Here is a 14394-nt window from a genome sequence, read left to right as displayed (position 1 = left end):
GCTTCGAGTCAGGTTTTGAGTAGGGATGTCAGTGAATTGAATTCAGGCTGAATACCCAACCAGACTGCTTCAGAAAAGTATATGAAAAAAAAAAAAAAAATCTCATTGAGAAATCCTATCTGATTAGATATAAAGGAACTTCCAAATGGATACAAATTTGGTTTTAAATAAATATCACAACACATTCAAACCCGCATTCAAATTATGTTTTATATTCAGTTTTTAATAAAAATCCCACATCTAATATTCACACATTTTGAAATTTCGGTTCTTAAGAATATCATAATGCGGTTCAACTACAGATATGAAAATAGAAGTCAGATTGGAATGATATTCCAACATGATACAATCAGAATCCAGGGTGGGATGAGGAGCAAATTGAGCTTTTCCATAAATGGCTTGAAAGGATTAGGATGCCCACTCCCACGGGAGCAAGATCCAAAGTGGGGTCCAAAGCGGTGTCGGTACACCTTCCCGCGCGGGTCCCTCGTGGTGGCATTGACACGAAGGACACCGAGATGGCCGCTGTTTCGGGAGAAGAAGGGCCGCGGAAACTCACGGAGACCGTTGAGCCAGTTCCCCCATTCTCGCTCCCTCTTCGTCCTCTATTTCTTTCCCTCACCCTTCGTCGTGTCCTCCTCTCTCTCTCTCTCGATCGATCGATCGGTCGATCTGCGTGGAATGAACAAGAGTTGAAGAATTACGCTGATTTGCAATTCAGATGGGGAAGGACGATCCCAATTTGTTCTATCCTGTCAGAGAAGAATGTCGCGCCGATACCCCGCCGACTCGATTTATCCCGAAGGTCCTTATTAGTCCTGTTTCTTCTATTTTCATTCCTTTCTCTGTACATTCCTATTGCGAATCTATCGCGGAGATGTTTGACACGGAAAGGTTCAGATAACTATCGTCCAAGTCTGAGGCCATTCTCGAAAACAAGAAATTCTCTTCCTAGCGTAAACTATCCGGTTCTTGTTTCTAGATTTAATTCGGGTTTATGATCGAATGCCGCGCCGTTGCTGTTTGATCCCTTCTGCAAGGTTGATATTTTCTGACGTTCTCTCTTTCTCGTGTTGAGTTTGGGTCTCTAGTCGTCGAATCACTCTAATTCACGTACTGGAGGAACTTGGTCAAATTTCTGATTCCTTAAGTGGAGCTTCAGCGACTTGGTGGTGCAGTTTGTAGATAAGAGATTCAAGCGTTTAAGTATGAAATAACTTGCTAAGAATAGAAAAAGTCTTTCTCAGCGATGGAGAATTTTGGATAGGTGGGCTATGTTTTGAATTAAAAGGAAGCTGGATAGGCCAAATATATAAGGCCGGTTTTAACAGGATGTAGAACATTGGTCAATAGTGGCATGCCAAAATTATGCTTAAGAAAGAAAGAAGTCGCCTACCGAGAAAAAGGAAGGAGTCAGTTCGTCATGTGCCGCGACTGCAGGCTTCCGTATCCGTCAAGAAGAAATATTCGATTGCAAAATTTAATAATGAACGAGGGATCTTGCATTTAAGGATTTGCTTAGCTTGGAATACCGATTGAATCTAAGATGCAAACTAGATCTTGTAAAAGGTTCACCACGAACAAAAGTATGAAGCGCAAACCATATTCTTATACAATTGAATATATTTGTGCCACAAAGGAAGAAAAAAGAAGAAAAAGAAATCATGTTCGTGATGACTCTAGGGAGTAGTATTCAATTTGTTCAGTTGCTTTATGTCCTATAGAGTATAGAGGGCGAGACTGCAAAGCAATATTCCTGGTTTTTTATTCTCTTGCCCTTATATGAAGATGTTACGTAGAAAAGCCTTTCTGATTTCATATACGTACTCATTATTTTATTTACGTAACTAACAAATGAAAACTAGCTGACTGATCTGAGCTGCAACTTCATTTAGGCAGAACCTTCCAATTCAATGGAGTTTGATAGTTGTGTGCCAAAGAAAAAAAGTCGATCAGGTCTAAGTGGACTTGGAGAATTCTTGGTTGAACTCAACCAATCAAATTGGATTTATCCATTATGACATTAAAACACTGGCTTAAACAACCATGGGTTTGTCCAGAATGTGTGATGCTTATTGATCTGAGATGTCTACGGCCATGGTATGTAGCAAAAAATGGCAAGTGGAATATGGGGTAGATCCTTGGTATAAAGCGGTTTCAACTTTCCAAAGTTTGATTAATCTAAATTTACATGCATATCTTTTAAAGGTCATGCCCTCTAACAGACAGCTAGCCAGTGAAAGAAAAAGATGTGTCTTGTTTGGCCTTGATGCGTTGAGATGGGAAAAGTTCTGAAAATGAGATTTTAGTTTGTTGCTGTTCAAATAAGGTGAAGACCATGACAGGTTGCACCAGTGTTATTTGGAGAGAATCAGTATCACGTACTCACTATCGTTCATGAGAAAGGGCATCCTTATCATTTTAAATAGTAGAAGTATCATAGATAGCTCTGAAATGCTGCAATTATCAAGTAGACAAGCATGTCATGCAATATGACCATCTAGAGAAGTATTGCATTTAAATGTGCTTCCTGCACTTCATTTTTCTGCTTAATGTTTTTTTTTATCCTTGTTATTTGTTTCTTCTGAGAATTTACCCATAGAAATTCGAGACAAACCAATCAAAAAATGCATCATACTACTGACATTGCTGATGAGCTGTCCTTCATGGGTAACATCATAGGTGCATTATATGTGACGTTAAATATTTGCAAAAAGAATTACCTTGCCAACCTTGAAATCCTGGAAAACGTACATGGACTTGATGTTATATTGCAAAATCTTGACTCCAGGTGCTGCACCTCTCCTACTTTTGTATATAGGATAATGTATGATCACCTATGGTTTGATATTTTTTATTCTCCTTTACGGCAATATTTTGTCTAGACAAAACCATTTGTGGTTTGCGGCAAGGATGAGACCACTAGATAGCTGTCTACCTGAACGGTGACCGAGGGAGCCAATAGAAGAATGAGTGTTTCATTGTCTTTACACATTTTTGTCTTGGAGTTTTTACTGATACATGCTTGTTTTCCTAATATTTCTTTCCCTTGTTCACAGCAAAGGAAAACTCTTAGTGAACGGAAATGGAATTCTATATTTCGTCCACAAGGTGAAGTTGACTTCAAGGAAGCATTGAAGAGGATTCAACGTGGTGTAAGCACATATAATTTGTCTTCTTGCTAAATTTTGCATACATATCATGTCTCAGGAATCCAAGTGTAATGTGATGTTTCATGCTTGTCAATTATGAAAGCTGATGAGATCATGCCGTTTGCGTTGTTTTCGCTCTGGCAATTATTTTCTGTGATGTAAAGTTATTCTAGCTTCAGTTCCTGATGCATTTAAGGTACTGGGTGTTTAGAAAAGAAGTAACATTTGTGTCAAATAACCTGCAAAGGTAAATGGCTGAGAAATTTTTATGTTGGTAGGGAATCTTAGTTTCATTATCCATCCATGGTGTTGAAAGTAAGGTTGGCATAGGTAATAGATGCCAACTTGGCTTCTACTATCATCTAGCAACTGTACAGTAAAAAAAACATGAGCATAATTTATCATGTGGAAATACTTCAATTTATGATATGCAGATATACCAAAAGTATGATGGCGTCATGCTACACTTTGACAAATAACTTTTAAGAATATAAACTCTTTGATTTCACAGCAAAGGCCACAATGGAGTGCATGTGATATTTGTGCTATGGGCTTTACAATATTCCAGCCATTAACATGAAAGAATCTTTGGGAACTAATAAGTTATGCATGAAGTTACAGTCACAAAATTATTTCTGCATGTGAAGCCATAAGGTTAGCTCTTTTTATATCTAGATCCTACTAAATTTACAGGTATTGCTGCTCCTTTTCTACAAGAACTTTTTGAAATTCTTGCCCATTACAGAAGCTGTTCAACTGCTGGTCCTTTTAAGTGCAAGAATAACCAGTGCAAGTCCAACTTTTGCAGTTGTCTAGATATTGGTCGCTCATTTGAGAAAAAAAAAAAAACTGATAAGTTCAAGGACGGCAAATCTTAACAATAGTGTAAGACGAAATATATGACAACCAAATTGTTTTCCATTTACATTAAGATATAATAACTTCTGGTTCATAAATGCATAGTTGCTTGCTGTTCAATGGATACTGAATGACAGAAAGAAAGGTTCAACAATTATGTTGCTTTGTAAGTGTTTAAATACAAATTTATGATGCTTGCTTGAGAGCAGCTTGCTTGTGATGTTAAGGATGTTAGTCCACCGTCTCCTGATGACTGGTTGAATAATGCAGAGAACCCTTCAGTTACATATCCATTTAAAGAAGATGAACAGATCAAAGGAGTTATGTTTTAACTTTCTATTTCTTTCTCTGGCATTGGCTGTGTGCTGTCTATTAGCGAATAGCATGGATATGCATTAGATGCATTAATCATGTCCTGCAGTTTGAATTAAATTTCATCACTTTTTGTTGTGGATGCACATACTTTTCTTGTTTGGCAATTTGTCTATGCTTCAGTTTTGTTTTCATCTTAGAAACTCTTATATTGCACATGATGGTTTTATTATACTGTTTCCTTTTCTGTGATTTAATGATATGTTACACTTGTTTGGAGTAGGGCATTCATCCTTCAATCAGAGGTGTAGTTTGGGAGTTCCTCCTAGGTTGTTATGATCCCAACACCACATTTGACCAGAGGAGCAGTTTGAGACAGCAAAGAAGGTAGCTTTCTCTTGAACCTGTTTATGTTATTTTGTGGCCTCTCTCTAATTGTAGTACTAATTTATTTTATAAGGGGACAATTAGTGTAAGCATATTCTTAGGCTTTGAATCGCTGGTTGTTGGCACCATATATGCCCCTTAGTTCCAAGCTTTCATTTTGTTTTGTTGATTATGTTTCTTTTCTTTTTCCCTGTTTTGATAATTTATGATTTTTTTATCTGCTTCCTGTGATAGAGAGCAATATGCAATGTTGAAGGCAGAATGCCAAAGGATGGAAGCAACCATTGGTACTGGAAAATTTATTACTGCACCTGTTATATCTGAAGATGGCGAGCCCATTGAACCAGATGATGGTACAACAGCAAGAACTAACGAAGATCCATCATTGAACAGAGAAAATAGCCGTAACCCCTTCATTGATGATTTCTCGCCCGGCCCTTCATCTAGGGTTATTAACTCCTCTGAAAGGATTCTGGATGAAAAAGTCATTCAGTGGAAAAGAACATTGCATCAAATAGGTGATGCTTCATTTTCTATTATGTTTTGTCTTGATTGTGAAATTATATTTTGATTCACAAGTTGATGTTTATTTAACATTTTATTGCAACATTGAGGATATGCTGTTTATATGTGAGAACGGGATGACATTACTGGTACTTGTTGTTACTTGATATTTGTCTCTGTGGATATGGCAAGAACTGACCCCAGTTAGGTGGACCATTGCCTTACTTGCATGTTTCCTATATATGTGGGTCTGGTCTATCTTGTTAATAATCTGTATGGGGAGTTAGATCAATAAGATATCCTTCTTCTAATCCATGATTTATGAAGATGTAGTCCCTCTATAAACCTTTTGGTCGAGGATTAACCTGTTTTTCCTACTTCATTGATTGGTCAATCTTTAGTTTCATCATCTAGACAATTGTTTGTTTCCTCTCCTATTTTTTCCCTTTTTTTAATAAAAAATAAGCTTATTGAGTTTTTGTTGCATCCCTTTTTATCTTTTGTCCCTATTCTTATTCAAGCTTCTTGTTCCTTCTCTCTGTTGAACTCAAGAATAAAATTAGAGCAAAGTGATGCTATGTTCTTTGGGCTGGAAGTTGCATCTGTTATCCTGAAGAGAAAGGATAGATTTGGTTTGCTTGTCTGGATGTGCTTAGTGTGGTCTTTGATACTGGATTTCATTTAACAGGCAGTGTCACTACATCTCCTAGATTTCAGATGTTGCTTGACTCTCTTTATATGAAAAGCCAGAAATCTGAACAAGGACTTCCCCCTTTCTCAGAGGGGAAGGGAGGAATATGAATTGTTCAGGATAGGCATTGCCTACAGATTTGACCCATGTTCTTGATGGATGATATCTACCATATGCAGTACTTTGATAGTTTTTTCTTTTTGCCAAATAGCATGCTGACCTTTTCCCAAAAATGGACAGGTTTGGATGTTGTTCGCACAGATCGGATGCTTGTATTTTATGAGAGTGAAGAAAATCAAGCAAAGCTTTGGGATGTTTTGGCAATCTATGCATGGGTAGATAAGGATATTGGATACTGTCAAGGTGACCACTGATAACTCTCCCATTATGAGTTCAAATTTTGAAGAGCTTGAGCACACACATGAATTTTAGTATCTCTATTTTCTATTTATGAAAATGTCTTTTTTTCAAAAAGTGATTAGAGGGACTCTTATCTTACTCAACGAAAATATTGTTGTGTAGGAATGAGTGACCTTTGCTCTCCAATGGTGATTCTTTTTGAGAATGAGGCTGATGCATTTTGGTGCTTTGAGCGGCTTATGCGTAGATTGGTATTTTTTTCTTGTCTGCTCTGATAATTTATCTCTCACTGAATTTTGGTAGATGAATTGATCTGACATGAACTTTGGTAGATGGAATTGTTTCAGTGAACATGATGATTTTTTTTTTTTTGTGAATTTATTTGTACATCTGCACTCTTATGTTGATATTTTTCCATTTGGAATGGCAGCGTGGAAACTTTAGAAGCACCAGGACTTCAATAGGAGTTCAATCAGAACTCACTAGATTAGCTTCGATTGTCAGATCAGTTGATCCCAAGCTTCATCAGCACCTAGGTATGACTCACTAGCACTTCTATTGACGGTGTTTTATTGTTGATGCTTGCTATTGCTGTGCCCTGTCCATCTTATATTTCAATAATATGGGTCTCTAGAATCACCAGTCACTAAATCACTGAAAGGGAAGTACCTTGCAGCACGTATTGATTTCTCTCTCGAGGACTTTAAATGGTACATTCAATTTCGTATACTTGTCATGCTGTATTGCTTCATTTAAAAAAAGTGGCCATTCACATCTAAGTTCATCTGTTGTCTGGGAAAACTTTTATTTAGTGTTGTGCTTCTGTATTCATAATCAGAGCATTTTTCTCTCAGGCAATGCTTGAACAAGGTTGTGTACTTATGGAAAATATTGTTTAAAAAGTTGTTGCTTTTATGGCATTTGCCTCATTTCTCCTGTCATTGGTGCTTGTTTCCGACTCCCTAAGTTCTGAAAAGTCATGCACTTGATTTTAAAAATTTGTGCCAACCTATGCATGGAATTGTGGGAGACAATGGCTGAGCCCTACTATAAGGCCCTGGATGGGCAATTGGCTACTGCCACCAGCAAAAAATTTTGCCTATGTTGATAAATTTAGGCGAAGTTATATTGGCACATATTTTCATTGTGCCATTCTTCTTTCCTCTAGAGTGCCTATCCTCGTTTTTAAGTGCCCTCTCTCTCCTAATATATTCACACACACACACACACACATATATATAAAGGTTGAAGTAGAATATGTAACTTGATTCCCCTCTTCCAAGATCTTGAAGAGGATGGTTCTCTCTCCCTCTCTCTCTCTCTCTCTCTCTCTCTCTCTCTCTCTCTGTGCGTGTGAGAGTTTTAAGTTAAAGGGAAATGCCAAAAAGGCATGAGCAAACAAAATTTGTTTAATAATGATTTTATTGTTATTAGAACACATATTTGTGCCCTTCCTAATATATTTTTCTAGCTCTTCTGCTGGTGCGGGAGTCCTTACTATCTTATTAGCTTTCGTGGATATGTTGATTCATTATCTACATTCATATTTTAGGAAAAAAAGAAAAGAAAAGAACTCTAAAAAGTGTACATTTGCAAAAACGAGAAGGCTATATATGACAGAGATGGTGAACAAGTCAGCAATTTGTTCACTCCTACACCCTCTCAAGACCTCAAGAGATTCATATAAAAGGTACTTCGGTGAACAACTTAAGAGCTTGGTTGCATCAAATTCACATGCAAAGGCAAACAATTCACTGAAGAAAGGGTAGTGTAATGTGGTTGTTAAATTCCTGGGGTTTGAGTTTGCTTCTGAAGAAAAGACTCCACAGGTTTCATGGTCTTCGTCGGAAGGAAGGATGGAGCCTTCCAAGTAGTGGAAGGTCCCTCGGGAATGGAGGAATGAGAAAGGAGCTGGCTGCCAGTGGGCAGGAGATATAATTATGTTGTATATTGATCAGTGCTGCACAGGTTGAAAGAGGAGCTAGTTCAACTGGAAGGTTTTGAAAACACAGTCCACCCAGGTGAGTAGGGAACGAGATGAATACAGATGTTAAACAAGCATCCCAAACCCAAAAGGTGCCCCACCTCCTTCCTTGGCCATGGAAGCTACACCCGAAGGGTAAGCTTCATTAACTTCTACCAATAATGCATGATCGGAAACAGCATTTAGTGAGCTTCTGGAATTCTAGGTGGTTTGCTTTCTCTCCATCTACTGTGCTTCCAAAAGATGTCACATGTTTCAAATACATGTAGACTTTATTGGACAACAGCCAAAACCTCTACATCCTACTGTTATTTCCTTTCTTTTTGATGCATGGGGCTTTGAGAGCCATTTGTCTTGGCGAGGTGGATGTATTCCATATATTTATGTAGCAGTCACCATTGAATGATGGATTTCTGTTCTAAGTGCATCCAATGTGAGCAAATGCCTTGGGAATAATCCCATTTCTCTGAAGTCTATAGTGAAACAATGTCCATCAATGCTTGAGCCTATTTACTACCTTGGGTCTTGATTTGTATTTCTCTCAGGTTTAACTGAAACAGTCTATTTGGTAGGTTTGAATTCCGCCAACTAATTGTTTGTATCAGTTTTGGGCAGTCCTATCTGATTCTGCCAATTCACATCGTATCATTGGCAAACTGATTCAATTTCATGGCCTATTGAATAGTGATGTATGTGACTTTTACTATTTTTAATACATTTGAAGAATTTCTTTATTTTTAATTATTTTTTGTACAGTTCTATTCTTTTTTTTTTTTTGGATTGATTCCCCGAATCGGCAGCTCCACTGATTTGGTTCTCAAACCAATTTTTACAACACGGTTTTGAGATGGATTATTTTGCTGCTTGTTTTCTCAAGTAACTTTATTCTTGTGGACAATGTAGTGGTTGCATGTTAGAGTTTGTCCTGAGCAGGTGAATTCTATATCAGCTGAAAACTTATGTGCCGCATCATATCTCATTAAGAGGCTGTGCTGAGTACTTCTATCAACCAACAGATCCATATAATATAAGTCAAACATGAATTTCTGTGTCGAGACATCACGGCTGGTGGCAGAACTTATACAATTATAGGTTCACAAAGTAGGAATTAACTCCGCTTTAGGCCAGAATGGAGAAAGTGATAACAAAGCAGCAGAAGGTTTTCAACTGATTTTGAGAAATTTATTTATTCATTATTTGAATAATCTTTTCATAATTCATAAAATTAAGTTGATAAGGGTCCCAGATGTCTATTATGCAACTGAAGTTTGCTCCCCAATATTTAACTAAATTTTGCTTAATGGTATTTAGGGTCTTATATTTATGTCCTATAGATATCCCCCAAAAGATTGATCTAAGAAGGTATGAAACAAAGGGAGGCACCAAACTGCCGATGATTTAAATGCTTGTGATATTTGCATGTTTGGCCCTTGTTCTTGAAGCATGCAGATACTAATATCTTGATTTGCGTATCTCAATGAACTCATATCTGGTTATTGCGACACTCTCTGCTAGCGTCATTCGTCACACATTTCCTTCTAAGTCATTGTTCTTCTTCTTTCCGCACATAATGGTGCTATTCTAAATCCCTGCCTCAAACTGCCAAATCAAGGCTTCCTGTATCATTCAGGACAGTCAAGTCTGCTAGATCTAGATTTACGGTCTTTGTCTTTTAATGATTAAGGGCTAGTGATGGATATTCATCTGCAGATATAGACAAAAGAAAAATATATACAAAACACAGCATAAGAAAAACTGTATCTAATTCCAACTACTTTGAGTTTGTCCTCAGTGGGAGTGTTTTCTGTTACAGCTTCTACTGGTCCGTGTTGGATGGTTATTGCACCTTTTAGTTTGTATATGTCAGAAAGAGATTAGATCTCTTGTTGTTTGTACCATTTAGAGAGCCGTCAAAATTTCAATGATGTAATTTACTGTTTGCTGATTTGGGTTTCTCCAAAAGAAACCATTGATTGCCAGAATTCATGACAAAGAATGGTCGAATGGCAGAGACGCTAGATGGAGGGGAATACTTATTTGCTTTCCGCATGTTGATGGTGTTGTTCCGGAGAGAATTTTCATTTGGAGATACTTTGTTCCTTTGGGAGGTAATGGCTCCTAATCACGATTTACAGTCAAACTAAGATGGGTATGTTGTTGGTGCTTTTTGGTATACATTCCATCTGGAGTCCTTTAGCATGATTTCAAAAATTGGTTTCCAGTAGCTTGCTTTCATTCATTCACTTGTATTTTTCAACCTCGTCAATGCTACAAACAATGGGCAGATGACATAGCCCGTGTGAAGATGCCCCAGTTCTTATTTCTGGTTCTTTTGGATGAATTTAAGACTCTTGCAGTTGTCTTGAGCCAGATGATCCAGTTTTTTGGTTGGCTATGCACATTTATGGTCATACCCCTGTAGGTCCAGTTTTCTCGAGCACATATTTTGCATTTCTTTCATTGTGGCTTACTACTACTTTAATCAAAGTGGTAACAACTATGTAACATGGGTTTGTGAAAATATCTGGGATCCACATGTTGGTACGGCTGTTTTTAGATACAGGTACTGGAAACCAACTGGGTGCGTTTTGGATTGGGTCTGGGTCAGAGTGAGTTTTATTCAATACAAAATTCTTATATGGTCTTTTTTCTGTAAACAATTTTTTTTAACTTGATGGGATTATATTATGAATTATTGAACTCATAAACTTTGTTGTTTTGATGCATTATTTGTTAGCTTATGAATTGTGTGTCTTCAATTTTACATATCCTTGTTTTGATGCATTATTAGCTTGAGTAAGAGTGTAAGACTGAAACCATAACTAGGATCTACTAATAACAGCGAACAGAAGTTCTTTGCATATTAATGGCTACATAATGTGATTCATTGTCATTAGTAAATTCTGGTTATGACTGCAGCCTTAGTCAACCTATTCCTTTTTCTTCTAACATTCTTATATTGTTGTTACCACTATGAGTAAAAGTGAGGCAAGCCGTAAAGCAAGAAATGCAAACATGTGCTCAAATTTTGTTGCATGCATGTAAAACATAGACATGTTTTTACGGATCCATTTTGAAATTAAATATTCAGTTGAACTGGACTGGACGATCTTGTCATATTTATATATTCACTTTGAAATTTCATGCAGCTCATGTGGGCTATGGAATACAATCCAAACTTATTTTCTTTGTACGAGGAATCATCTTCAACTTCTGACCAGTCTCAGAGAGAGGGTGCTGGCAATGACAAGCATCTGAAAAACTGTGGGAAGTTTGAAAGGGAATACTTGAAGAATAAAGGAAACGTGCAACAGACAGTTCCTATATCAGTTTTTCTTGTAGCTAGTATTCTCAAGACCAAGAGCAAGCAGATGTTGAAAGAGGCAAATGGGCTGGATGATGTTGTGAAGGTCTCTCTCTCTCTCTCTCTCACACACACATATATGCTCTGGGCAGTCTTTTGTAGCTTAGCTGCAGCCTAATAATTGTACCTTTTGGTGGTCAGATCTTAAATGAAATAACTGGGAAGCTTGAAGCTAAAAAAGCTTGTAAAGAGGCATTAAAGATTCAGCACAAATATCTGACCAAGGTAGGCTATCAGGTCTGTTTCCATTATGCAATATGATCAATGGGAGCCTATAAAACTGCATACTGTCTTTTCTGTGCTGCGCAGAGGGAGAATGATCCCTTTGGGCAGTCTATCAACCTGCATACCATTTTAACTGCATATTCGCAGGACTCAGTTGATACCCCCTTTAGGTACTCTACCCACTGTGCACCATCTTCAATCTTGTGGCAAAAGATGCTGCCTATGGAGTTCAAACTTGTGTGTCTGGTGAACTTGATGACATTAACCAGTAGTCGCCTACACTATTAGATACCCCCTTTAGGTACTCTACCCACTGTGCACCATCTTCAATCTTGTGGCAAAAGATGCTGCCTATGGAGTTCAAACTTGTGTGTCTGGTGAACTTGATGACATTAACCAGTAGTCGCCTACTCAATTAGCAAAGCTCTTGTGGGTGGAAGTTGCTGGAACAGGCGCACCTAGTGTGAACTGGGTTGTGTCAGTTTGCTCCGTGCAAACACTGACCACTTGAGGTCTGTGACATGGGTGTTTCCTGGAATTCCAGGAATTGTAAGGGAATGGCTATGCCTGGCATTCCAGGAACGGCAATCAAACTTCCCGAATTTGCGAGTAAAGTACAGGCTAGTTATGTTGCAGGAGTGAAACTACATCAATTTCTTCTAAAACAATGATCAGCAGCAGCAGAGTAATGTGGTTTCTGCATTCAGTTTCATGCCTCCTAGTCAAGGTCGAGCAAGTTCTCCATGTTTTGGCATGAAGCTTCATGCCTCCCTAGTCAGCATTTGAGCAAGGTCTCCGTATCATCTGATTTGGCAGTGTACTTTTCTAAATTATGTGGTCACGTTGCAGGCAAAAAAGCCATAGAGTTGGGGTTGGAGCACCAGACCCATAATGGACATGGTTGACGCTGATCGAAATGGTTTCCACAAGATTAAGGTTCTTCGTTTTGTCTGACGTGATTCACGTTACATGGATGAATTTTTTCATCATTTTTGTACAGAATTTTTTTGTATCCGTGATTTATGTAGTTTTGAGTTTGGACTAGAAAATATTCATCATTGTACTTGTTGCTATCATTGAGACATACATGGCGAAATCTCATGCCTTTCATCTTGTGGCACAGAAAGGCTGTGAGACAGAGAAAACTTGTATTATCTTTTACCCTTCTGTGATCTTATTGGCAAGAAAGCGAGGTTCCAGTAAATGTATCGCAAGGATTTACTTACATGATATTCTTGTGTGAGACTTATTCTAGCATAGAATCGTTGTGACCAAAGCATGTGGAAGTATCAGTGGAGGAGCTTGGTGTGGGCATGTGATTTGCCCACAATGTCCAATAAAATTTACTTACTTGCTTGATGGTGGTCTCCAAATATTTGCTTATTCACGTATTGGTGATGCTCAATCATTTTACTAGATACGAAGGGCCTAAGGTTTCTCAAACTAGTGCCCGTTAGGCAAAATTTCCAACTCCACTGCTGGCAGCTGCTCGTACAAACCCACCCATTTCCACAATGGGTTAGGTTGTGGGGTGCAGCTGAACTCAGCCCCAATCTCTTAAGTGCCTCCTTCTTCATAGGACTGGCCAAAGTTATTTAGTACCCTTCAACTAAAAACTTCTGGTTTCGCCATGCGGGATGAACATCTTTTCATCTCAAGTGGGCGGATGGTGAAACAAAAAGGTGGAAATAGAAAACTCAGCCATGGCGTGGGCAAGGATCTTCAGGAAGGAGTTGGGCCTTCTATGGGGACAGGTGCAACTTGAGCTGCTGCCTGGCTATGCTCACGCTGCTAATGTTTCAGGCTTGCCCGTCCAAATATCAGGTTGTCCGACCTCCTCATAGGCCAAGACACAAGGGTGGAGCAGGTAATTGGAGATTTTGTACTTTCGCGGAGAAAATTAGTCCCCTAGTATATGTGTTGGAAAAAAGTAGGGTTTCTTTTTCCAAAAGTTTATGAATCCACGTAACCATTTTAATGTTTCTGCTAGCATTTCATTTATATTTTCCTAATATCTTGACATAGAAAAATGATCCTCGATATGTGCGATTCTATTTTTTATGGAATTTAGGCTCGTGAGCTTCAATATAAATTTTTACCTAGGAATTTTATGAAGTATTTTCAAATCCCATTATCTCCGAATGTTGATCTATGAGTGCATATTTGATTCCATAGTAACTAAACTGGGATGCATTTAAAATATGGCATTTCAAAGACCATATAGTGTCAACATTCGGTTAACTTGAAACTCGAAATAGAAAAATACAATTCAAAGGTGGATGCTTACCAAGTTATCCATGTCGATCACAACTGCAGTAGTGAATTTGATCGATAAATATATTCATGGTGCAATGCTTCTTTTTTTTTTATTTTTTTTACATAATAGATGGTTTGAAAATGTATTAACACTCGTTCAGATTATGTTAACCATCTCCCGACCAAGAGGATCCCGTTTTAATCCTATCCGCTTATAAACTCGCTAGATTGGATTGGATATCTAATAAAATTTTGCACCTCCCGCCCGTACTATAAGTGTATCAGCCCATAGACATCGTAT

At 38.1% G+C, this 14394-nt stretch overlaps 1 protein-coding gene across 1 annotated transcript; it reads left to right on the top strand.

Moving 5' to 3' along the window:
* The first annotated feature begins 518 nt into the window (after window positions 1-518).
* Window positions 519-13075, top strand: LOC116252604 (uncharacterized). Its single transcript, XM_031626978.2, has 11 exons — window positions 519-805; window positions 3060-3155; window positions 4606-4709; window positions 4944-5227; window positions 6145-6267; window positions 6427-6515; window positions 6695-6800; window positions 10259-10356; window positions 11398-11658; window positions 11754-11837; window positions 12687-13075. The coding sequence occupies exons 1-11, from the start codon at window positions 722-724 to the stop codon at window positions 12699-12701; spliced, it is 1344 nt and encodes a 447-aa protein (XP_031482838.1). The 5' UTR covers window positions 519-721; the 3' UTR covers window positions 12702-13075.
* Window positions 13076-14394: the final 1319 nt, after the last annotated feature.

The sequence above is a fragment of the Nymphaea colorata genome, chromosome 4 (assembly GCF_008831285.2).
Source record: "Nymphaea colorata isolate Beijing-Zhang1983 chromosome 4, ASM883128v2, whole genome shotgun sequence".
Lineage (NCBI taxonomy): Eukaryota > Viridiplantae > Streptophyta > Magnoliopsida > Nymphaeales > Nymphaeaceae > Nymphaea > Nymphaea colorata.
Note: the sequence above shows the minus strand (reverse complement) of the source record. Positions and strands in the feature narration are given on the sequence as shown.